The sequence below is a fragment of the Syngnathus floridae genome, chromosome 17 (genome assembly GCF_059516105.1).
Source record: "Syngnathus floridae isolate MCC-2025c chromosome 17, RoL_Sflo_1.0, whole genome shotgun sequence".
NCBI lineage: Eukaryota > Metazoa > Chordata > Actinopteri > Syngnathiformes > Syngnathidae > Syngnathus > Syngnathus floridae.
In genome coordinates, this window is record NC_142429.1 from 12,240,893 (window position 1) to 12,259,692 (window position 18,800).

The 18,800-nt window shown below is 50.5% G+C and overlaps 6 protein-coding genes across 13 annotated transcripts; 3 read left to right on the forward strand and 3 right to left on the reverse strand.

Moving 5' to 3' along the window:
- Positions 1–14: 14 nt before the first annotated feature.
- On the forward strand, positions 15–3,316 carry dcaf7 (ddb1 and cul4 associated factor 7). Of its 2 annotated transcripts, none has more exons than XM_088358277.1 (7): positions 15–630; positions 1,073–1,231; positions 1,442–1,553; positions 1,619–1,737; positions 1,863–2,072; positions 2,147–2,263; positions 2,419–3,316. In XM_088358277.1, exons 1-7 carry the CDS (start codon positions 493–495, stop codon positions 2,593–2,595), a joined length of 1,032 nt encoding a protein of 343 aa, XP_088214403.1. In that variant the 5' UTR covers positions 15–492; the 3' UTR covers positions 2,596–3,316. The 2 variants fall into 2 exon arrangements, with proteins under 2 accessions (XP_088214403.1, XP_088214404.1); XM_088358278.1 differs by having other exon boundaries at positions 29–630; positions 2,147–2,264; positions 2,423–3,316.
- A 402-nt stretch (positions 3,317–3,718) lies between these two features.
- mylpfa (myosin light chain, phosphorylatable, fast skeletal muscle a) lies at positions 3,719–6,190 on the reverse strand. Its single transcript, XM_088358192.1, has 7 exons — positions 6,023–6,190; positions 5,554–5,652; positions 4,985–5,060; positions 4,811–4,915; positions 4,657–4,735; positions 4,463–4,511; positions 3,719–4,369 (listed from the first exon to the last, which is right to left on the reverse strand). Exons 1-7 carry the CDS (start codon positions 6,023–6,025, stop codon positions 4,268–4,270), a joined length of 513 nt encoding a protein of 170 aa, XP_088214318.1. The 5' UTR covers positions 6,026–6,190; the 3' UTR covers positions 3,719–4,267.
- A 1,009-nt stretch (positions 6,191–7,199) lies between these two features.
- On the reverse strand, positions 7,200–9,195 carry pheta2 (PH domain containing endocytic trafficking adaptor 2). Its single transcript, XM_088356800.1, has 5 exons — positions 8,927–9,195; positions 8,721–8,842; positions 8,520–8,607; positions 8,130–8,454; positions 7,200–8,047 (listed from the first exon to the last, which is right to left on the reverse strand). The coding sequence occupies exons 3-5, from the start codon at positions 8,598–8,600 to the stop codon at positions 7,701–7,703; spliced, it is 753 nt and encodes a 250-aa protein (XP_088212926.1). The 5' UTR covers positions 8,601–8,607; positions 8,721–8,842; positions 8,927–9,195; the 3' UTR covers positions 7,200–7,700.
- A 442-nt stretch (positions 9,196–9,637) lies between these two features.
- cd2bp2 (CD2 (cytoplasmic tail) binding protein 2) lies at positions 9,638–11,814 on the forward strand. Of its 2 annotated transcripts, none has more exons than XM_088356799.1 (7): positions 9,638–9,700; positions 10,025–10,106; positions 10,305–10,437; positions 10,511–10,668; positions 10,742–11,318; positions 11,392–11,477; positions 11,567–11,814. In XM_088356799.1, exons 2-7 carry the CDS (start codon positions 10,029–10,031, stop codon positions 11,675–11,677), a joined length of 1,143 nt encoding a protein of 380 aa, XP_088212925.1. In that variant the 5' UTR covers positions 9,638–9,700; positions 10,025–10,028; the 3' UTR covers positions 11,678–11,814. The 2 variants fall into 2 exon arrangements, with proteins under 2 accessions (XP_088212925.1, XP_088212924.1); XM_088356798.1 differs by having other exon boundaries at positions 9,644–9,728.
- Positions 11,815–12,109: 295 nt separating this feature from the next.
- prr14 (proline rich 14) lies at positions 12,110–16,780 on the forward strand. 3 transcript variants are annotated; one of them, XM_088356789.1, is made up of 10 exons: positions 12,110–12,236; positions 13,123–13,294; positions 13,421–13,559; positions 13,635–13,700; positions 13,793–13,833; positions 13,912–15,420; positions 15,532–15,652; positions 15,747–15,856; positions 15,920–15,988; positions 16,100–16,780. In XM_088356789.1, exons 2-10 carry the CDS (start codon positions 13,149–13,151, stop codon positions 16,389–16,391), a joined length of 2,493 nt encoding a protein of 830 aa, XP_088212915.1. In that variant the 5' UTR covers positions 12,110–12,236; positions 13,123–13,148; the 3' UTR covers positions 16,392–16,780. The 3 variants fall into 3 exon arrangements, with proteins under 3 accessions (XP_088212915.1, XP_088212916.1, XP_088212917.1); XM_088356790.1 differs by having other exon boundaries at positions 12,136–12,236; positions 13,085–13,294; XM_088356791.1 differs by lacking the exon at positions 13,123–13,294 and having other exon boundaries at positions 12,148–12,236.
- LOC148384664 (transmembrane protein 265-like) lies at positions 12,741–18,493 on the reverse strand. Of its 4 annotated transcripts, none has more exons than XM_088356801.1 (4): positions 17,858–17,982; positions 17,023–17,240; positions 16,766–16,948; positions 12,741–13,674 (listed from the first exon to the last, which is right to left on the reverse strand). In XM_088356801.1, the coding sequence occupies exons 1-3, from the start codon at positions 17,943–17,945 to the stop codon at positions 16,796–16,798; spliced, it is 459 nt and encodes a 152-aa protein (XP_088212927.1). In that variant the 5' UTR covers positions 17,946–17,982; the 3' UTR covers positions 12,741–13,674; positions 16,766–16,795. The 4 variants fall into 4 exon arrangements, with proteins under 4 accessions (XP_088212927.1, XP_088212928.1, XP_088212929.1 ...); XM_088356802.1 differs by lacking the exon at positions 12,741–13,674 and adding an exon at positions 14,778–15,468 and having other exon boundaries at positions 17,858–17,983; XM_088356803.1 differs by lacking the exons at positions 12,741–13,674; positions 17,858–17,982 and adding an exon at positions 18,034–18,493 and having other exon boundaries at positions 16,542–16,948.
- Positions 18,494–18,800: the final 307 nt, after the last annotated feature.

Here is an 18,800-nt window from a genome sequence, read left to right on the forward strand (position 1 = left end):
CGCACCGTATAAAACCTAATCATTCAAATGAAATTTCAGAGCTATAATTGATGTGGCAAGGCTTTCAATTAAGATGCTAATTACAAGATGAATAAAACTCTCAGAAGAGATCAGATAAATTAGTAGTATTAAAACATCTGAATGAATATGTGAATTAATTTCAGCACCAGGGAGAAAAACTTGAGTCTGGGAGACAGACGGAAGTTTTCAGAAATAGAGCTTTTAAGTTGAAAGTCTTAACCGGAAGCCAGTCAGTCCTAGACGAATAAAGCTTTGTGGATCCGAAAGGGCTATGGCTGACATTCTTTGTTGACTAAAGTGGCCGTAATACTGCATTATATCGGCGATTTCGCGACGCGACGACGACCACTAACGTAAATTCTACTATTTATTCTCATTGGTTTAACAAAAGTGGTCGCTTCTCGAGGGGAGACTTAATTTGCGGTGAGCTAACGCAAACGTGTTAGCTCCGCTCAGCTCCGCTCCGCTACGATGTCGCTGCACGGCAAGAGAAAAGAAATCTACAAATACGAGGCGCCATGGACGGTCTACGCAATGAACTGGAGCGTACGTCCGGACAAACGCTTTCGCTTGGCTCTGGGAAGCTTCGTGGAAGAATACAACAACAAGGTGCGCGCATCATTTCTGTCTTTTTTTTCCCCTCTCATTGGGGGCTGTTTAACAAAACCCGCGCTAAAGATAGTAACGCGATGGATGCTAATCATAGTTGTGCAGCGGAGCACTAATGCGTTCTAAATCCTGATGTTTCACGGGAAATGATGTCCGACAACGTTCGTCTACACCCTCAATTCAAATGAATTCATATTCATTTAAAAATGTTGAAAACAGCCTTTACTTTTAATCGGGAGTTCATGACAATCTGAATTTGCATGAAATGTCTCGGGGGTTGGTTGTGTGACACCTTGATTAAAATCTTTAGGAACGTTGCAGGAACACCCCGTTTAGATCATTTAAAAACAAAGAATACATTGTGCATTTTCTCTCAATGCACACGCCTTTTAATACAATCAGCGATCATTTATGATATAATGTCGTGTGTCTTTACGTTCAGGTCCAGCTCGTGGGTCTGGAAGAAGAGAGCTCAGAGTTTGTGTGCCGGAACACCTTTGACCACCCGTACCCAACCACCAAGATCATGTGGATCCCGGATACTAAGGGGGTCTATCCAGACCTGCTGGCCACCAGCGGGGACTACTTGCGCATCTGGAGGGTCCGTTGAGCAAACAATATGCCTCGGTTGTGTGTATGGGGAGCGATGACATTGAAAAAGGAAAAGAGTGATGATCACCAGGAATAATAGACAAATAGTTCTTCTATGTAGATGGTTTCTCTTAAACACCACTAAACCGTACTTACTTTACAAACCGCAAGGAATTCTTTTTTGAAGTAACAGGTCCTGAGAATGTCCTCCACTTTGCAGGTCAGTGACACGGAAACACGCCTCGAATGTTTGTTGAACAACAACAAGAACTCGGACTTCTGCGCGCCGCTCACGTCCTTCGACTGGAACGAGGTGGACCCGAACCTCCTGGGTAAGAAGAATCGGAGGCGTCGTCTCGTGGAAACGTATCCGAACGACAATTCTTCACCTGTGCAGGCACATCCAGCATCGACACCACCTGCACCATCTGGGGTCTGGAGACAGGTCAGGTTCTAGGTCGCGTCAACCTGGTATCGGGACACGTCAAGACGCAGCTCATCGCCCATGACAAAGAGGTTGGTGTGATCTAGGTTGTTGGCCAGTGAATCCGCTAAGCCGCTTGATTTGGATGGCTCAAAAAGATGTTGATTTGAAGGCCTTAAGACATGGCCCAGCTCAAGTGTGATCCTCGTCCCCGCAGGTGTACGACATCGCCTTTAGCCGGGCGGGCGGCGGGCGTGACATGTTCGCCTCGGTGGGCGCCGACGGCTCGGTGCGCATGTTCGACCTGCGCCACCTGGAGCACAGCACCATCATCTACGAGGATCCCCAGCACCACCCGCTGCTGCGCCTCTGCTGGAACAAGCAGGACCCCAACTACCTGGCCACTATGGCCATGGACGGAATGGAGGTAGGTCAGCCTCGTACGGTAGCAATTGTCGACCGCCATGGTATTTGTTTGAGAATGCCGTTTTTGTGTAACAGGTTGTCATCCTGGATGTACGTGTGCCGTGCACGCCGGTGGCTCGCCTCAACAACCACCGCGCCTGCGTCAACGGCATTGCCTGGGCGCCACACTCCTCGTGTCACATCTGCACCGCAGGTAAATGACACATCTGCACACAGCATACATAGAAGCTTTGGACGGTCGGTGTGCGAGACTAGCCCAGAAGCACCAGCTCCTTCACCGAGTCACATGACTAGCATTTGGAAAAACACGTATTCTACCTCTCGTCTTTTCTTCCCTTCCTCCCGCGGTAGCCGACGACCACCAGGCTCTGATCTGGGACATCCAGCAGATGCCCCGCGCCATCGAAGACCCCATCCTGGCATACACGGCCGAGGGCGAGATCAACAACGTGCAGTGGGCGTCCACGCAACCCGACTGGATCGCCATCTGCTATAACAACTGTCTGGAGATCCTTCGCGTCTGAATGGGGAAGGAGAGGAGAACCTTTCTGGAAGAGAACTCTGATTGAACTGTTTGGAGTGGACATACTCGGCAATAAGCCTGGCTTTTTTGTCTGTGAGGCCGTTGTTCTTCGCCGCCTTCTATTTCTACTCCGTGTGTTCCAGCTCTTTTATTTATTCTGCTCTCCAGGTAGACAGACGTCTTGTAGTACTGAGGAGTTTCAGTGGCAAATTCACAAGAAAAGGAATCATTGCGCTACGAGATTGAGCCTCCTAGAAAATAGGAGTTTTCATCTTGTGGTGTTAATCTTCCTTTTCAGGATGTCCCTGATATTCCTCGGTATCGTAGTGCTGAACTCGGACAAAAGATTTTGATGTTTGTGAGATGGTTGTCATGATTTCGGTTGTTTGTGTTGTGAAGATTAAATATCAATTCCGTCATGACTTCCTATGGACAGCAGCAACTCCAGACTTGATTCTTTTCCCTCTGTAAACATCTTTGCCCCTTTCTTATAGTTTACCTGTGCTGGAAAAATGGACTTTTGCCCTCTTGTCTCCTTCCACACGTTGAGGTTGTCTCCTTGTAGCATGCCATTACAAGGCAAGAGGGAAAAAGTGTACATACATATAAATATATCCATTTAAACATGTCGGATAGCAAAGTGGTCAAGTTGTAGGCTTTTTTTTTTTTGCATTAAGTCTCATGGAATTTGGTCTAATAAATTGTATTCATCCATCTATCAACTCAGTTTGTAGTTATTGTCCACTACTACCTAAAGTATGAAACTGTTCCTCAAATATATTCATTTAGCCTCGCATCTACGGCTTTCAATTCATATGTACTCTTAATTTTCATTTCCACTCACCTTTACAATGATGATTCCGTTTTATTAGTGTAGACTTCTGGTGGTATGCGGTAACTTGCAGTTCCACTGGGGGTCGCCAAACCTGCAATTTGTAAGCGCATTGCAAACATTATTGCTGTGAAAAGTTTGTAATTAAAGCTCTCCTTTCCTTTCAAAAAATGTGCATCGTTGGAAGTCGAAGTACTTCTGGGTCCACCCATGGACGTTCCTAGGCAAATACCAATCTGTTTATTTTCCTGCCCCATTCCCCCGGACAGAGAGCCACTGAGCACAGACACTCTTGTACAAAAGGAAAGAGGTTTTATTCACAGTTTGTCCCTTTTTATTCAATACAGAGGAAAGGCAAGGTTGAGTTGGGACATCGTGGACCAGTTTACAGGGGAAGAGGAGGCTGACGTGACAACCACGCCGGCCGGGAAGGGGAGAGGATGAAACGTCGCCGAAGACGGCAATGTTTTCTTTCGGAGACGTACCTCCTCTCCCTTCTGTTTGTCATCCCTTCCAGCACCAGAGGACCTCTTCGGAATGGGAATGAGGACCCCCCCCCCCCTCCCGCCCCCTGGGTGGTCTCGAGAGGACGGCGTGGAAAGAAGATGGCTGGCGTAAGTGAAAGATGATGTCATTTTTCTTTTTTTTATTGAAAAGCATCCCCTGTTCTCCCATAAGCCGACACAGACATCCCGTGAGCTCCCACAAGTCTCCACTTTGGAAGAGACAAGTGGGAATATGACCCCACGGAGGGTGGGATGGATGGAAGGAGGCAGGGAAGAAGGAAGGAAAGGAAAGGCAGGAAAAAGCAAAGGGATTTGTCGTCTTTCATCCTGTCTTCTTACTCCTCCTTCTCCTCTCCGTGTGTGATGACGTAGCAGATGTTCTTGTAGTCCACGTTGCCCGCGACGTCAGGGGGGAAGGCGGCCCACATGTTCTTGATCTGGCAACAACAAGTGGAAGTGTTGGATGTTGCAATTGCTAAAATCTCACACAATGCAGCAAATAAATCCAAAGCGGAGTCAGATCCTTTTACCTCCTCCTTGGAGAACCTGTCGCACTGAGTGGTCAGGAGCTCCTCAAGGCTGAGGACGCAAAACGGACAAATGAATCACAATGGGCTTTTTGAGCAGCCTCACCGCACGACGTGTTGAGCAAAGAATTGACAAATATGCCTCATTTCGTGTTTGGATATGATTTCAATCATGTGTGGTGAAAGGTCACACTCACAACTGCTTCTTGATGGTTCCGGTACCCTCGGGGTCCAGGACCTTGAAGGCGGCAAGAATAACGTCCTCGGGGTCAGCGCCTGTCACAAACATAAAGTCATTGATTCAAAAAAAGAAAATAAACGAGGCCTGTAGACAAGATCCAAAAAAGCTACCCTTCAGCTTCTCGCCGAACATGGTGAGGAAGACGGTGAAGTTGATGGGGCCGCTGGCCTCCTTGATCATGGCCTCCAGCTCCTCGTTCTTGGTGTTCAGCTGGCCTGCAGCCGGGCAAGGACATAGCTCAGGATCGGGTAGTCCCGGCTAGTTGCGGAGAAATCTTGACTCACCCAGGGAAGCCAGAACGTCCCTCAAATCATCTTTGCTGATGATACCGTCTCTGTTCTGGTCGATGATTGTGAAGGCCTGCGAGGAGACAAATGGATGAAGGACACTCGAGATATATTTGGTGCCTTCTTGTGGAAAGCTAAAACCCTCTGGATGCTTGTCAATAAGAGTCTCCCCTTACTGGAGTCACATTCCTAAAAGCGCCTGCGGTGACTTTCCTTTCGGGTTAATTTGGGACGGCAGCTGCGGGATCCGTCTTCTCAGCTGAAACTCAAGATCTTTGAGTCGGGTCTCGGCCCCGCGAATCGTTGCCCGAAGATGGCGTCACCATCTAAGATAGTCGCACGTGTGAACGGCACTGTCCTTTTCTTAAGTGCCGAGGTGCAATTTTGGCGTGAGGGCCGCGAGTGACAGCTGGACGGCGGGTGGGTGGAGGTCAAAGGGAAGCAAAACAGGAAGGAGGTGTGGGACAGTGCAAACGACGTGCTTGTTTAAGCGTCAGCCTGCTGGCTGTAACTATCAACTCCAATTCAGCTTTGACATTTTTTTTCTCTCTCTCTCTCTCTCTCACCTCCTTGTACTCCTGAATCTGACTCTGCTCAAACATGGAGAATACGTTGGAGGAGCCGCCATCTCCGCCCCCCTGCCTCCTCTTGGTCTTCTTGGGTGCCTGCACGGCAAATCGGGGAAAAAAAGAAATCAGAGGGAGGCACTCGCTTCCTTAATAAGAAAGTTTTTCATTCAGATCGTGACAATCACGGTTGCACATTTGCCTGCTTACTTCAGGTTTTTTTTTTTCTCCTGATTTACATTTTTGCTAACACTTGGTTTTCTTTTCACTTTCTTCCTTCCTTTCCTGTATACACTATGAATGGTCTGGCCCAACAAGCTTCTGTCTTATTGTTACATTTTGCATCTCCAAAGCTTGCATGAGCCTGCTCCAAAGTACACAACGAGAAAAAAAACGTAGAATTCCATACTGCTGGCTGGATAAAGGGACATAGGGTGAGTCCACGTCGACGGGCGGGGCAGCTACTCACCATTTCGAGACGCTGAGAGTGGAGCTTTGGGACGATGAAGAAAGAGAGGAGAGGGTGAAGCCGCGTCGGTCCTCCGCCTCCGGGGGGCTTATATAGCCCCGGGCCCCCTCGTCTAACTTTAGCCACAACCTCAAGTTTGGATGGGGGATAAAAAAGAGAGCGAGAGGAGGGGATGCTTGGGGACGAGCGGATGGATGAGCGAAAGCCAAGGAGAGCCAAGGCCAGTGTTGGCGGATCCGCTTACAGGAGAGCCAAAATAGACGCGGGCGCTCCGCTGCGTCTTCCAATCAAGTCAACCAGGGAGCTTGCCGCAGGTCCTCCGTCCCACGTGGACTAATAAGGACATTGAGGACACGGATGCTTGGAGGATCGGAAGACAGAGCGCCCCCTCCGCCCTGGTCCCTCCTTGAGTTCCCCGCTGACCCTCGCCGCCTTTATTTTTGGGTCCTCGACGGGATATCGGCGATTGGGTCGCGAGCGTGCGCCTTGACCGTGTATGTGCACGGCTCCCGTGTCTCTTGATGGAATCATCACGTTCAATGAGGTCACATAAAAAAAAAAAAAAGTACATTCTAGATGCCATCTCCAACTGGAAGCTAAACCTCACACTTCACAAGGAACCTAATATTCTATGATTTAAAAAAAAAAAAAGCTATGCCGTGAATTGATTTAGTTGCCGCACTCAAATCATCTTTCGCCATTGAAATGAACGGAAGGGCCATTAGTGTTCCACCATCTTCAAAAGTGCCAACCAACTGATTTATAATGTAGCTGGTGTGCCCGCCTTAGCCAGCGGGAGGCAGCAAAATACAGTCAAAAGCGTCAATAGTATTAGTTGTACTTTACCGAGTCTCGGCATATTGTTTGTCTGCAGATGTTGCACCATCATTTTTGTTCAAAGATGCCACTCAGTGCAACGATGGGAAAAGTCCTCACATTCTTGACTGGAGTACAAATAACTGGAGCTAGTTATCACGTCCGAAATTGATGAGACGCCAATGTGTCAGACACTTGAACACACCGTTAACCTGTGATCTTTTCTTAGCGTATCTTTGTGCAAAGGTGCCACTTTACTGCTTAACATTTTTGCACCTGTTTGCCAATTGGACTCTCAGCACTTGAGAAGCTAAGTCGGCCCGCAAAGCCCCTCCCTCCCTCCCTCCCTCCCTCCCTGTTATGTTGCCGGTGATGGCAGTAGACGTTCGCTTGAGAACGCAGACAGCTGGGAGTGACGGAAATAGCCAAATTAACTTGGCTCTGTGCGATGAGGAGTGGGAAATGGCTGCTAGGGGGGATTTGAGGCCTATTTGTCTTTTTGTATCCAAATTTACTCGGCCCTAATCCAGACTCATTTGATTAAGAAAGCAGGCCGGGCGGGCTATTATCGGCTGTTTATATTTCCACTGCTCTTTCTCCACCTGCTGCACAGCCCGGCCTCGTTTGTTCCTCCTCGCCCGCTGCCCACTTCCTGTCACTTGTCTTGCGGCTGACCTTTGAACCCAGCCTCACGTCGCTGTCACCATCTTGTTGGATGAGTAATGTACGATGGCGCGGACCTTCAAGTACCCTATTTTTCTTCTTTCTTCTTGGTGATAAAATTAAATTTGCCCTCCCCTGATGGAAACATGTTTTGACACAGATAAGTTCCGGGTTTTTTCCTTTTATATCTCACTTCCTCTTATAGAATCTCTAAGTTACACGTCAAGTCGATAAGATCTTCTTGCAGGTTCTCCTCCGGCGGTTGCCAACTGGTCAGCCATTCTTCACGGGCTTTTTTAACATCTTGCCCGTAACGGCGGTGCAGCTCGCGGAACTCCTCCCGCGCGTTACAACCCACCAGGGGCCACTCGGCCAACAAAAGCGCCGTCGGAACGTTCAAGGGTGTGACGTGAGCGTTCCACCGGTGCCACGGCTTTGGAGATTCTTGCATGACAACTCCTGCTGCTGACGGTGGTGGTGGTGGTGGTGGTCCGAGGTTCAAGTTGCTGGCTGGAGACTCACCGTAGCCCTGTTGGTGCTTCAATTCTGCAGAAACAAAAGAATGTTCTGATATTACACTCCGTTCAAAGATTTGAGTGATATCATGATGGTGTCACTTATCAGCTACCTCCGCCATCTCGTGTGAGATTGGTATACTGCACGTGGAGGTCACGTAGCAGCAGCGACAAGTAGCGGTGGCTGGCCGACAGCAAAGCCCGCAGCCAGTTCTCCAGCGTGCCCTCGTCCGCTGCCGCAAACTGGTAGCTCTTTTCTTCGGGCCCTTGAAAGAGTAAAGAGAAGCAGAAGCGTCCGTCGGCATCTACTCGCCGCACGGCGCATCCCTCCAGCACGATGACACCCAGCAGGTGGCGGTCCGCGGGCCGCTCCTGGTAGAAGAGCAGGTTGCCTTTCAGGACCAACCAGCGGCGATGGTACGAGCCATTTCGCTGTTTCTGCCAGGATGATTGGATCGGTTGAAATTTTGCTTAGAATTTTGTTGGCGTGTTTGGTTCGGAACCTTTTTGAAGAGAAAGCCTTCTTTGTCAACCAGTGATGTGCAGGAGTGGTAATGAGTCAAAATCTTCTTGTGGAGCTTCATAACAACCCTGAAAGGAAGAGAATAGGCTTGGATTTTGATGGGTACCCAAACCTCCAACATCATCTCCACACGTTTTGTGCGTTTTATACATAGAAGACAATAGCGACATTTGTGACTTACCTCTGGCAATGGTGAGTCCCCCGGCTGGTCACTTGCACGCTCTCATTAAACTTTGCATATTTTTTTCCCCCCAAACATACGAAACGTATTTTCTTAGCGCTCCTCTTCGCCTCACAGGCGCTCTAAAAATGTTTGAATTTCAAAGTTTCAGGTTACGTCCTGTGAGCGCCGGTGCCAAGTGCTGAAATATAAATAACTCGACCCACTTCCTGGTAACAGAACCCAGACACACATTGTGTTCTCTACAATGACACCGAGGCGCTCGCTTGAGCAATCACCGAGCAAAAAAAGTGTAACTTGGAAGTGACGCTTGAGCGCTTCTGCATTCTGTGTCACACTCATGATTTGCGTCATGTGCTGCTGGCAGCATGCTCCTTAAAAGCCTTCCAGCGTGATCAGCCACACCTGTGGGGAGCAGCCACAACTTTGGGGAGCAGCCACACCTGTGGGGAGCAGCCACACCTGTGGGTCCTCCGCCACTCTGCTCACGGCTGCCCCCTGTGGAAAAGAGAAAAAACTTCCCGGATCCTGACACCAATATTGTGAGTGACTTATTTTTATCAGTGCTGAAGGCCTTCCCTCCCCTCATATGAGTGTCAGGTGGGCTTTATCTTGCTGGCTTGTCCCCCCCCCCCCCCCCCCCTTGTTTCTTGGCCTTTTTGCGTCTATTCTTAACAAGCACTGATCCCTTTTATCCCACTGGACCTCCAAGAATTTCACATCTAAAAGAGTCTGAAGTGTGTGTGGAAGACTGCTGTGGATTTCAAAATGAGTCATTGTGTCTATTTCTTGTCATAACATTAAAAAAACCTGTCGTGTTTGTTGATTATAATGGCAAACAACACATACAAATGTTTTTATACGATCAATTTTAGATCAACAGTTCACCCTCCGTCCAAGTGGTGGCGCTGCTAGCTTTGCAGAGCCAACTGCAGTGTAATGTTTTGGCGAAGAAAACGAAACCACCGAAGAAGATAAGAGTACGAACGTCGTTTAAATTGTTATCAGGTTACATTTCTTCGTTATTTTTGGTTTTATAGTTCTATAAAGTATTTGAAGTGACGGTTTCGTCACGTGATCATTGCGTTTGTATCTTTAATCAAACTGCGCTCCATTTTAGCGCAATTAGCTGCTGATGCTTGACGTCGCTGCATGTCTCGCCTGCTGTTGCTGCTGCAAGCTAACATGTTAGCAACATCGCTGACGTGATTGCTGTGACAATATTCAACTCACTTTTCTCCCCTCATTACACCAACTATTGTCTTTTGGGAATAACAAGTCTGCACGTGTGGCTTTTTTTAAAGCACCATGTCCAAACGGAAAGTCACTTTTGCGGATGGTGATGGTGGGGTGTTGGAGCTGGACGATGAGGTCTCGAACAAAAAGGTGCGTTTGCCAACTTTATTTGGAGTTTGTCAATTTGGAATGTCCATATGTTGGCTTCTAACTGATGTGATGTGTTACGAAAGCATGCGAACACAAACATGTTATTAAGAAACCCTGGAACTGTTTCGAATAGGGGGGATGCTGCACAATACCTTGTTGTGAGATGGTCATAAATGGTCCTTTTGGTGTGTCCTGAAGGCAACACTCGAGGTGCCGAGCGGCCCGGGCTCCAGGTTCAAGGGCAAGCATTCCCTTGACAGTGACGAGGAGGACGAAGGGGAGGACACCCAGAACAACAAATATGACATTTTGGCCAGCGACGACGTGGACGGTGAGTCTCTTTGGTTGTCCACAAGCTGCGGTATTGTTTTGAGTGGGGACTTCATGTGCATTGTGGGTTCCAGGCCAAGAGAACGCCACCATTGATTACGACGAGGGCGTTTCCATCACGCCCTTCAACCTGGAGGAGGAGATGGAGGAAGGACACTTTGACTCGGAGGGGAACTACTTTGTCAAAAAGGAAGAGCAGATCCGAGACAATTGGCTCGACAACATCGACTGGGTAACTGCGGTCTTAGAGGGCTTCGCGTGCGACCCGAAAAATTCGAGGGATAATAACGGTGCGTCTTTTTTAGGTGAAAATCAAAGAACAACCGTTCAAACAAAAGAAGAAAGGACTCGGAGCGAAACGCAAGCGCAGAGTGGGCGATGAGGATGAAGCGGAGGAAGAGAAGAAGCGGGAGGAGCAGCGAGCAAACAAGGAAGGTGACGAAGATGAGGACGAGGAGGAGGAGGAGGAGGAGGAGGCCGAACCGGCCGAGGACCCCATGGCCTCCCTCACGCAGCAGCAGCTCACGGAAGCCTTGGTGGAACTCTTGTTGCCGGGGGAGACGGTCGCGGCGGCGCTGCGACGGCTGGGGGGCCTCGGCGGGCAGAAGAGGAGCAAACTGCGAGACGCCGGCGACCACGCGGCGGAGAACAAGCGGGACACGGAGAAGCTGGACCGCCTCACGTCTCTCGCCGATAGGCTGGTGGCGTCGGGCGTGTACGGCATCTACCAGCAAACCAAGGAAAAGCTGGCCTACACGCTCAAGAATATGAGCAGCAAGCGACCCAAGTCAAAGGAGGAGGACGAAGACGAACTGGACATGTTTGGAGACAAGTTTGACGAGAAGCACGGCGCACAGGCTGAAGAGGAGGAAGACAAAAGAGGTTTGACGCACGCTGGTTTGCTCTCGCGAGCCGTTGGTCGCCTTTCATCGAATCTTGCCTTGTTTCTCGGCAGTGAGCGAGGAAGTCATGTGGGAGTACAAGTGGGAGAACGAGGACAAGTCCGAGGTCTACGGACCCTTCACCAGTCAGCAGATGCAGGTAGACCCCTCAGCCTTTAAGTTAGCTCCATTTTGCTCGTCTGTCTGTCTGTCCCCGCGCCTCACTCATCCATCGGGTGTGTTATTCAGGATTGGGTGGATGAAGGCTACTTCAGCAGCGGCGTTTACTGCAGGCGCTTGGACCAGGAAGGCTCACAATTCTACAACTCCAAGAGACTGGACTTCGAGCTCTACACGTGATCACGTGCTCCCATGCAGTGCTGCATCATCTTTTCTTATGTCCACACGTTTTTAAATAAATCGTCCGATTACTGCATTGCTGTTTGTTATTTGGACGTAACAATAAACGAGAGAGCTCGTCTATAGGACAAACACAATGATGCACTGTGGTCTTATTTTATATATTGCAGCATCTATACTTGAGAGCCCACACTCATGCCCTTGACTTTTCATGTGTTATTCGGGAATATTGAAGTCTTTTTCTTAGCATTTATCACCACTGTCTAAGTCAAATGAAAGGTAAATAAATACTAATTGTCACATCTATTTCTTGATTGGTCAACCCTCCTCAAGCGTGTAACAAGGTCTTTTCTCATTGGCCAGCTGCACGGTGGCGCTTTCCGGCCGACCTACAAACTCGACTGTGATTTGCCAGACCGTGTGTCTGTTTGGGTTTGTTTAAAAAAAACAAAAAAACAACAACCCACCCATCGGCTGTTGCTTTTGACCGCTGTCTGGCGTGCCTTGCTTACAATGAGCACGTAAGCGTTGTCTGCTGCGGCCCAGCGCAACTTTTATGGTAAGATTTGGTTTCTTTGTAAATGCACACAACCCATCTTAAACCAAAGAATGGCTTCCTTGCGAGGGAGTAAACACATGCAACCCGACCGTTCCCGGATACGACTATACTCTGGCAATAGAAGGCTGGATAAACCTTGAGAAGGGAGATTTATAGTTAAAAAATGAAAAACAATTAGAAAAAAAAAAGCACTTGCCTCGGGTCGAGGTGTCTGGAGTTTCCGATTCCGAACCTGCCCGTCTACGTTACGCAAAGCTTGCTCGCGCGAAAAGTTCTCATTGGACACGGGCTCCATTCCAGCAAATAGACGGCACTCTCTTAGCTCAGCGGCGCACCATGTCTTGTGTAAACCACCACATTGACAGAATGTGTTCATGCAACTAATTTGCCTATAATATGTCAATAGCAACTTGAGTATAGTAATTGTGAGTAAACTTCCGTGTTTGACTTTCAATTTTCATCTTTGGTTGAGCCAGTGAGTCATCGAAACGAAGTGACGTCACGTTCAAATAATAATCTCTAAAATGTTATTGTTGGGGGGGGGGGGATCAATTTCAACAGGTCACTTGTTTCCAAAGCAGCGTGATGGTGATTGATGGTCGTTTCGCAATCTGTCCTTATTACAAGGGGCTATTTGGCCACCAGCTTTTGATTTTTCTCTGCACCATTTACAACATACACTCAATGAATCCAGCTCACCCGCAGGTTCCACTGGATGACTTTTTTACAACTAATCTTCTTATGTAGTATGTGCAGATTCCACCCTTTTTCGAAGTGTTGAAATTGTTTGAGGACAGGCCAATCTAACAGTTTACCGCATGTAGTTCATCTCCAGTGTTTTGGGCCAGCAGTGACGCTGACGTGGTGGTGGTGTTGTTGTTTGCAGAGGAGCAAGAGACAGCAAGCCAGGCCATGTTGACTCTCCCCTCCGACTCGCGCCCCCACCTGGTTTTCCCCATGGATGGTGATGCAATGCCTCCCCATCCTTTCTGTAGTGCACCCCCCCACAGTGAGCCTCCACCACCTCTCCTCCTCCCCCTTCCCTCCATCACTCCCAGGTATAGTTGGCCCTCACGACTACCCACCCCTTCTGTTCTTCCACTTGTGTATGTGGGTCAAATGAATGTCACTTATCCATTCTTGCAGTACAATAACGTTGTCCACTCTTGAATTGCTTTGGGCAGCGCAAGCGATGGCACGATGGGCCGCAACAGGAGTGGTCAAATCCAAGCGGTCCAAGCTCAGGGCGCTCAGGAGGAGGAGACGCTGGAGACGCCGTCCACATACAATCCGTCCTTCTTCAAGAGACACGACAACAATATGGTGCCGGATGAAATGCCACACGTGTGTGATGCCATGATGTCGTTTGTTCATCTCCCCCGTCTTTGTCCGTTTTAGGTGCAAGTGTCTCAGTCCGAGCAGCCGAGCGTTGAGAACACTGTTGAAGATGACAAACACAAGCGGGTACGTTTGAGCAATCGTCGTCTTGTGTAAAAATCAATCCATAAATAACCCCGTTCGGCCGACACGTACGTAACCGTGTATCAATTTTGTAGGATGTCTGTGATTTTACCTCTGCAGCCCACTTCCAAAATACGTAAGTGCAATCAGTTGGTGGCCATCTTCTCTCCTCGCCCGACTCTCACATCTTGCCCTTTTCTCTCTTTTAATCCAGGGAAAAAGATTTTGCCAACAAGCGTCCGTTGGATGGTTTGGATTTGCTGAACCGCGCCGCGGATGCCAGCGTCCCCGCCGGCTGGTTGACGGGCCCCCTGTTCCAGTCCTTCAAGTCCAAGATGGCCAGTTTCACAGAAATCGTCATGAGTCCCGCCAAGCTCTTCAAGGATAAAAACCTATCGACTCCAAAAGCTCAACTGGACCAGTCCGTTTACCCGGAACCTCGGGAAAATGGCGAAGGGGACCAAAACGAGAGCTCGTGTACCGGAAGTGACCCTGACCGTCCTCGGAGATTATTTAGCACGGCACCTTTGCCGTCAAGACAGGAGCGCCCGCTCTTAGAGGAGCCTCCACTTAAGACAGCTGACGTGATGGAGGAGGCAAACGTGGAGAAGAGGCCACTCTTGCATTCCTGCACCGTTCAGCTGGAGCACGTTCACCGCGTCTCTCACCGTGTCGGCTCTCTTGAAAGCGGCAGCGTGGGCGCCGCCTGCCATCATACGGACTCGCTTTCCGTGCCATCCGGAAGGACGGCGAGCGCCCGAGTCCGGGTCGAGAGGAAGAGACTGAAGAGTGAAAAGGATGTCGCCGAGGCCCCGCCGCTCAAACAGAAAACGCCGGCCGCAGTTTCAGGCGGACAAGAGGCGCTCAAACCGGCCGCCAAGTGCCGCCGCAATGTCAGGCGCAAGGCGCAAGGAGACCAGCGCAACGATGGCAGCCGCAAACGCAAGTCGCTGCTCCCGCAGCCGTCCTCTTGCGTCCATCCGCAGGTGGCGGCGACGAAAAGCAACGGCGCCGCCCTCGCCACGGGGCGCGGCGGGCCCACCAAGAGAGCCAAAAAGGCCCCAAAGACTCAAGCGCAGCTGTCCACACAAGCACTTTACTTTGAAATGACTCCTTTGGAAGGGAACCAGTCACAATGTAGCCAGTTGAACGTCAACGCCCACGGCAGCTTACGCCACGGGCCGCTTGACGAGGAGCGGCTCGGCTCCAGGAGCTCCCGCTTCAGTCACTTTCAGGCCCGCAACGGGACGACCGCTGCGGGGGAGCTTCCGCCGTCCGCCGGCCAAAGTGTCTCATCGGGCCGACTGCTGCGCAGCTGCTCGTGCCCGGAGATCCCGTCGCTGTTTACCTCGCTCCCTCGCCAGCCGCCGCTGGCTTTGGTCCCGGCGCATGTTCCGGACAGTCCGCGCCGCGCCCGCCGCCACACGGTGAGCAGCGTGGAGGTGGAGCGAGAGATCGCCCCGCTGTGCCTACGCAAGGAGGTGTTCCCCTCCCGGCGCTCCTTCTCGTGCGACGGGCAGAACCCGCCGCCCGCCCTCTCGCCCGGCTCCTCGCTGTCGGCTCTGGCCTCCTGCTTCCTGTCCAGCCCGCTGGCCTTCCTGTCGGGGAAAGGCGAGGGAAGAGCGGCGGGGCCCGACGCGGCGGCGGCGGCAGCGGCGGCCTCTTCATCTGCTTCTTCACCGACGACAGAGTCCTCGTTTGGCGCCCGAGAGGCGTGCGCCGGGTAACTTTTTCCATTTCGTTCTCTTCCAACCTCTCACCAAGTTATCTCCTTAACAGAAAATGTCAGTCATTCAATCACATTTGTCTTCACTTGACCTATTTGAAATGGCAGCACAAGCGACAGCAGAACGCCCAGCGACGACGACGAGGACACGGCCTCCTCCGGTCACGAGTTTGACGAAGCGGCGGCGGCGCTGAGAGAAGAGAAATCTCTGTCCGACTCTGAGCTGAAGGTAGGCGTCGCCGCCGTCTTGCTCAAGCCGGGCCAGGCCGGGCCAGGCCGTTCCGCCGCAGCTCCTAAACGCATAGACCCTGTCGCTCTTGCAGGTGCCACAGAATCAGCAGCATCACGGCAAGGTGTCGTCCATTCGCATCCGGAGGGCCCTGCCCAAACCGCCCAACAATCTGACGCCCATGGGCCTCCCCAAGGCCGTCAGGTGGGTGCCGTGCCGTGATCTTTTGGGATGAGAGCTGATTTTTTTTTTTTTGCTTTTTGACAGGCTGAAGAAGAAGCAGTTCAGCTTGGAGGAAATTTACACCAACAAGAACTTTAACAAAGTCCCTGAGAGGTGAGCTCAATGATGTCCAATTGATGATGATTCCTTTATGAATATTAAAGTCATAAAGAGTCGAAGGCGACGCGCCAATGCCGACCACCCACGGTCTCTTTTGCGCTTCAGCCGACTGGAAACCGTCTTCGAGGTGCCGGTCAGCCGCCGCGACGGTTCCGAGTCTCGCTTTGGCCAGCGCCGCTTGAAGCGCTTCCTGAAGTTCCACGAAGTGGGCGAGGCCCGCAAGCCCAAGAAGGTACCACCGAGCGGTGGCAAGGCGTCATCCCGCACTAGACGAGGGGGCTACGCCAGGGCCGACCCGTCCCTCCTGCCGCCGCCCGACGCCGACTCGCTTCTGTGCGCCAAACTGAAGCAGCTTGACTTGTGGCTCATTGACGACCAGACGGACGGCACCTGTTGACTTTCGTTGTTGCTACGGTTACCACAAGCTGACGGACGGACGGCAGTTACGGCAGCTGTTATTTATGAATTCCCGTTAGTGCTTTCTGCGTATTGTTTTGGTTGACAAGGCGGCCTTAAAGACTGTTTGTTTTGCATCCAAGCGTAGACGTTTCTTTGAAAGCATTTATTACATCTGTCCAGAAAGTGTCAAAGGAAGAATGCAATAATGCCGCTTGTTTCCTTACCGTGGTGGCTAATTTATGAACTTTTCTACAAGCTTTGCGATTAAATATTGTGTTGAGCATTTGTCATGTGTAAATGTTGTGTACTTGGTTTTATACGTGTCGATTTTCAAGCCTCTTTGCCATGGGAAAGAAAGAATTAAATAAATACCATTTTGTAAACGTGCCCCACCGTCACCTCTCAGTTTTTCAGCGTGACCAAGTAGGAGAAAAGCGCCATGAGCACCGGTATCAGGATCAGAATGCACATCAGCGCCACGATGGAGATGATGCCCAGCCTTCTGGCACGCTGCGAAAACCTGACCGACTCCTCTTGTTTGGGCTCCATCTCGGCCTGAAACATAATTTGGGTTCTATTATCCATTGCGTTCATTTCTCTTCAAATATTCTCCCTATGGGCGTATTTACTTTGACCGAGTTGATGAGCGCTTGGATTCCGATGCAGGAGACCCCGCAGATGATGCTCCAAACGGCCAGCCGCCTGTGATACTTGTCGTCGCAGATGCCCTTCTTCCTCGGCGCCCACCTTCGGCTTTTGCGGGTGCCCGCCGAGCCCGGGACCGTGTTGAGCGACATCTCCTCCTCCACTTTGACGCAGGTGAGAGGTGAGTCGGACATGTCTGCAGCTAAAGACAAACATGACTCTTACAATGATGATGACGACGCGTGAACGACTTTCAGCTCCTCACCTGCAGTGAGTTTATGTGCTTAGCTTTGGCCTGCAGTGTAAATGCCACTGACAGGCCTGAGCATGCTTGCAAAGACGCATGGCAACTTCTGTTTAGCTTATTGTTTCAACACCAAAGTCCAAAAGCAAAGTGGCGCAACCAGCCTCACATGCTCATAGTTTCAAAATAGTCAAAAAAAACAAACAAGCCTGACAAACCAGTTCATTCCCTTTGACTCGTGTTGCCTTCAAGGGAAATCTGAAATCATGGCTTACACAGAACTAAGATCCATTTGATTTGACCCACGTCTGTCTACTTGCCTTCCTGCCTGCCTGCCTGCCATTGTTGCGATCAGAGCTAGCCTGAAATGCCAAGTTTCTTTGCAAAATGTCCTTGTTCATATGTCTGTTTGTCTCGCTACGTACACAAGTCAGGTGCTGCCTCAAAGGAAAGTCCGTATGGGTCGTTCCTTCGAGAACAGCCAGAAACCCATCCAGTGTCAGTCGGCCCCCCCGGCTGCCCCTAAACACTGTCAGATTGAAATGACGCACACAGAAAACAAAATCCTGACAAACCAGTTGCGATGCCTTTCAAGTATGTATACGTCGCTGGAATGGACAACAAAGTCAAGCTGAAGGGAGCTGCCATGTTGTTCACTGGCATGTGGCAGGTTAATCATTTGTTCTTCACAGTCTCTTTCCCGCCCAAAATGGCAAACGGACGAGGATTCCGATAAATCTCTCATTCTTACTTTGATAGCTGCCGTGGTCGTGTCCTCCCGCCATGTCGTCGAGTACGACTCTAGTTTAAGGCCTCCCACTGTCGCTCATACCGACCGGCAAGACGTCGAATGGAAGTTGAAGCTTGTTGCGCAAGCCGCCTCGCATTGTGTGAAACTGACACGCCCATTTACTGTACAGGATCTCGCCCTCCCACTGACACAAACACACACACACACACTACGTATGTATGACTTTTCCACAGGCTTCCCCTTGGGCCCCGAAAGAACTGCAACCAAGGTGTGTCACGTAGCTAAATAACAACTCAGTGAATCACATTCCAGTTCGCCTCCTCTACAAGTAAACGCACACCTACGTCTGTCTGACTTTAGAGTTTTTCAAGATATAAGCTGCCGCTTTTTGCTCTTGAAATAAGAGCAAAACATTCGACATGAGAATGTTTTGGACGGGACGACGAGGCCCGGAACAAGACCAACACAACCGGCAAACTAACATGACAGACCGACTGACAGACCGAGCGAGCGAGCGACCGACCGACCGGGATGGCAAATAGAAAACGACCCAGGCAAAAACAGAAAGACAGGAACGACGACAGACAAGAAATAACCCGGAAAGGTTGGGACACGCAGACAGAACTTAAATAGGTGACAGGTAACGAGAGGCAGGTGAGAATGATTACACTGATCATGGGCACGCAGGAGGGGAGGGGAGGGGAGGGGAGGGGAGGGGAGGGGAGGGGAGGGGAGGGGAGGGGAGGGGAGGGTGGGGAGAGCACACA

What these genes read in the sequence shown, in the direction of transcription:
- dcaf7 (XM_088358277.1), top strand. Translation starts at nt 493, where the DNA reads ATGTCGCTGCACGGCAAGAGAAAAGAAATCTACAAATACGAGGCGCCA. An exon ending in GGTGGACCCGAACCTCCTGG is followed by an intron (nt 1,554 to 1,618) that starts GTAAGAAGAATC and finishes TCACCTGTGCAG; the next exon opens with GCACATCCAGCATCGACACC. An exon ending in TCATCGCCCATGACAAAGAG is followed by an intron (nt 1,738 to 1,862) that starts GTTGGTGTGATC and finishes TCGTCCCCGCAG; the next exon opens with GTGTACGACATCGCCTTTAG.
- mylpfa (XM_088358192.1), bottom strand. An exon ending in GGACGTTCTGGCTTCCCTGG is followed by an intron (nt 4,916 to 4,984) that starts GTGAGTCAAGAT and finishes GCCCGGCTGCAG; the next exon opens with GCCAGCTGAACACCAAGAAC. An exon ending in GTTCGGCGAGAAGCTGAAGG is followed by an intron (nt 4,736 to 4,810) that starts GTAGCTTTTTTG and finishes TGTTTGTGACAG; the next exon opens with GCGCTGACCCCGAGGACGTT.
- pheta2 (XM_088356800.1), bottom strand. Translation starts at nt 8,600, where the DNA reads ATGAAGCTCCACAAGAAGATTTTGACTCATTACCACTCCTGCACATCA. An exon ending in AAGGCTTTCTCTTCAAAAAG is followed by an intron (nt 8,455 to 8,519) that starts GTTCCGAACCAA and finishes TCATCCTGGCAG; the next exon opens with AAACAGCGAAATGGCTCGTA. An exon ending in TCTCACACGAGATGGCGGAG is followed by an intron (nt 8,048 to 8,129) that starts GTAGCTGATAAG and finishes TTGTTTCTGCAG; the next exon opens with AATTGAAGCACCAACAGGGC.
- cd2bp2 (XM_088356799.1), top strand. Translation starts at nt 10,029, where the DNA reads ATGTCCAAACGGAAAGTCACTTTTGCGGATGGTGATGGTGGGGTGTTG. An exon ending in GGCCAGCGACGACGTGGACG is followed by an intron (nt 10,438 to 10,510) that starts GTGAGTCTCTTT and finishes TGTGGGTTCCAG; the next exon opens with GCCAAGAGAACGCCACCATT. An exon ending in GGCTCGACAACATCGACTGG is followed by an intron (nt 10,669 to 10,741) that starts GTAACTGCGGTC and finishes CGTCTTTTTTAG; the next exon opens with GTGAAAATCAAAGAACAACC.
- prr14 (XM_088356789.1), top strand. Translation starts at nt 13,149, where the DNA reads ATGTTGACTCTCCCCTCCGACTCGCGCCCCCACCTGGTTTTCCCCATG. An exon ending in AAGATGACAAACACAAGCGG is followed by an intron (nt 13,701 to 13,792) that starts GTACGTTTGAGC and finishes TCAATTTTGTAG; the next exon opens with GATGTCTGTGATTTTACCTC. An exon ending in TTTAACAAAGTCCCTGAGAG is followed by an intron (nt 15,989 to 16,099) that starts GTGAGCTCAATG and finishes TTTGCGCTTCAG; the next exon opens with CCGACTGGAAACCGTCTTCG.
- LOC148384664 (XM_088356801.1), bottom strand. Translation starts at nt 17,945, where the DNA reads ATGCCAGTGAACAACATGGCAGCTCCCTTCAGCTTGACTTTGTTGTCC. An exon ending in CTTGAAAGGCATCGCAACTG is followed by an intron (nt 17,241 to 17,857) that starts GTTTGTCAGGAT and finishes GTTTGTCTTTAG; the next exon opens with CTGCAGACATGTCCGACTCA. An exon ending in CGCTCATCAACTCGGTCAAA is followed by an intron (nt 16,949 to 17,022) that starts GTAAATACGCCC and finishes ATTATGTTTCAG; the next exon opens with GCCGAGATGGAGCCCAAACA.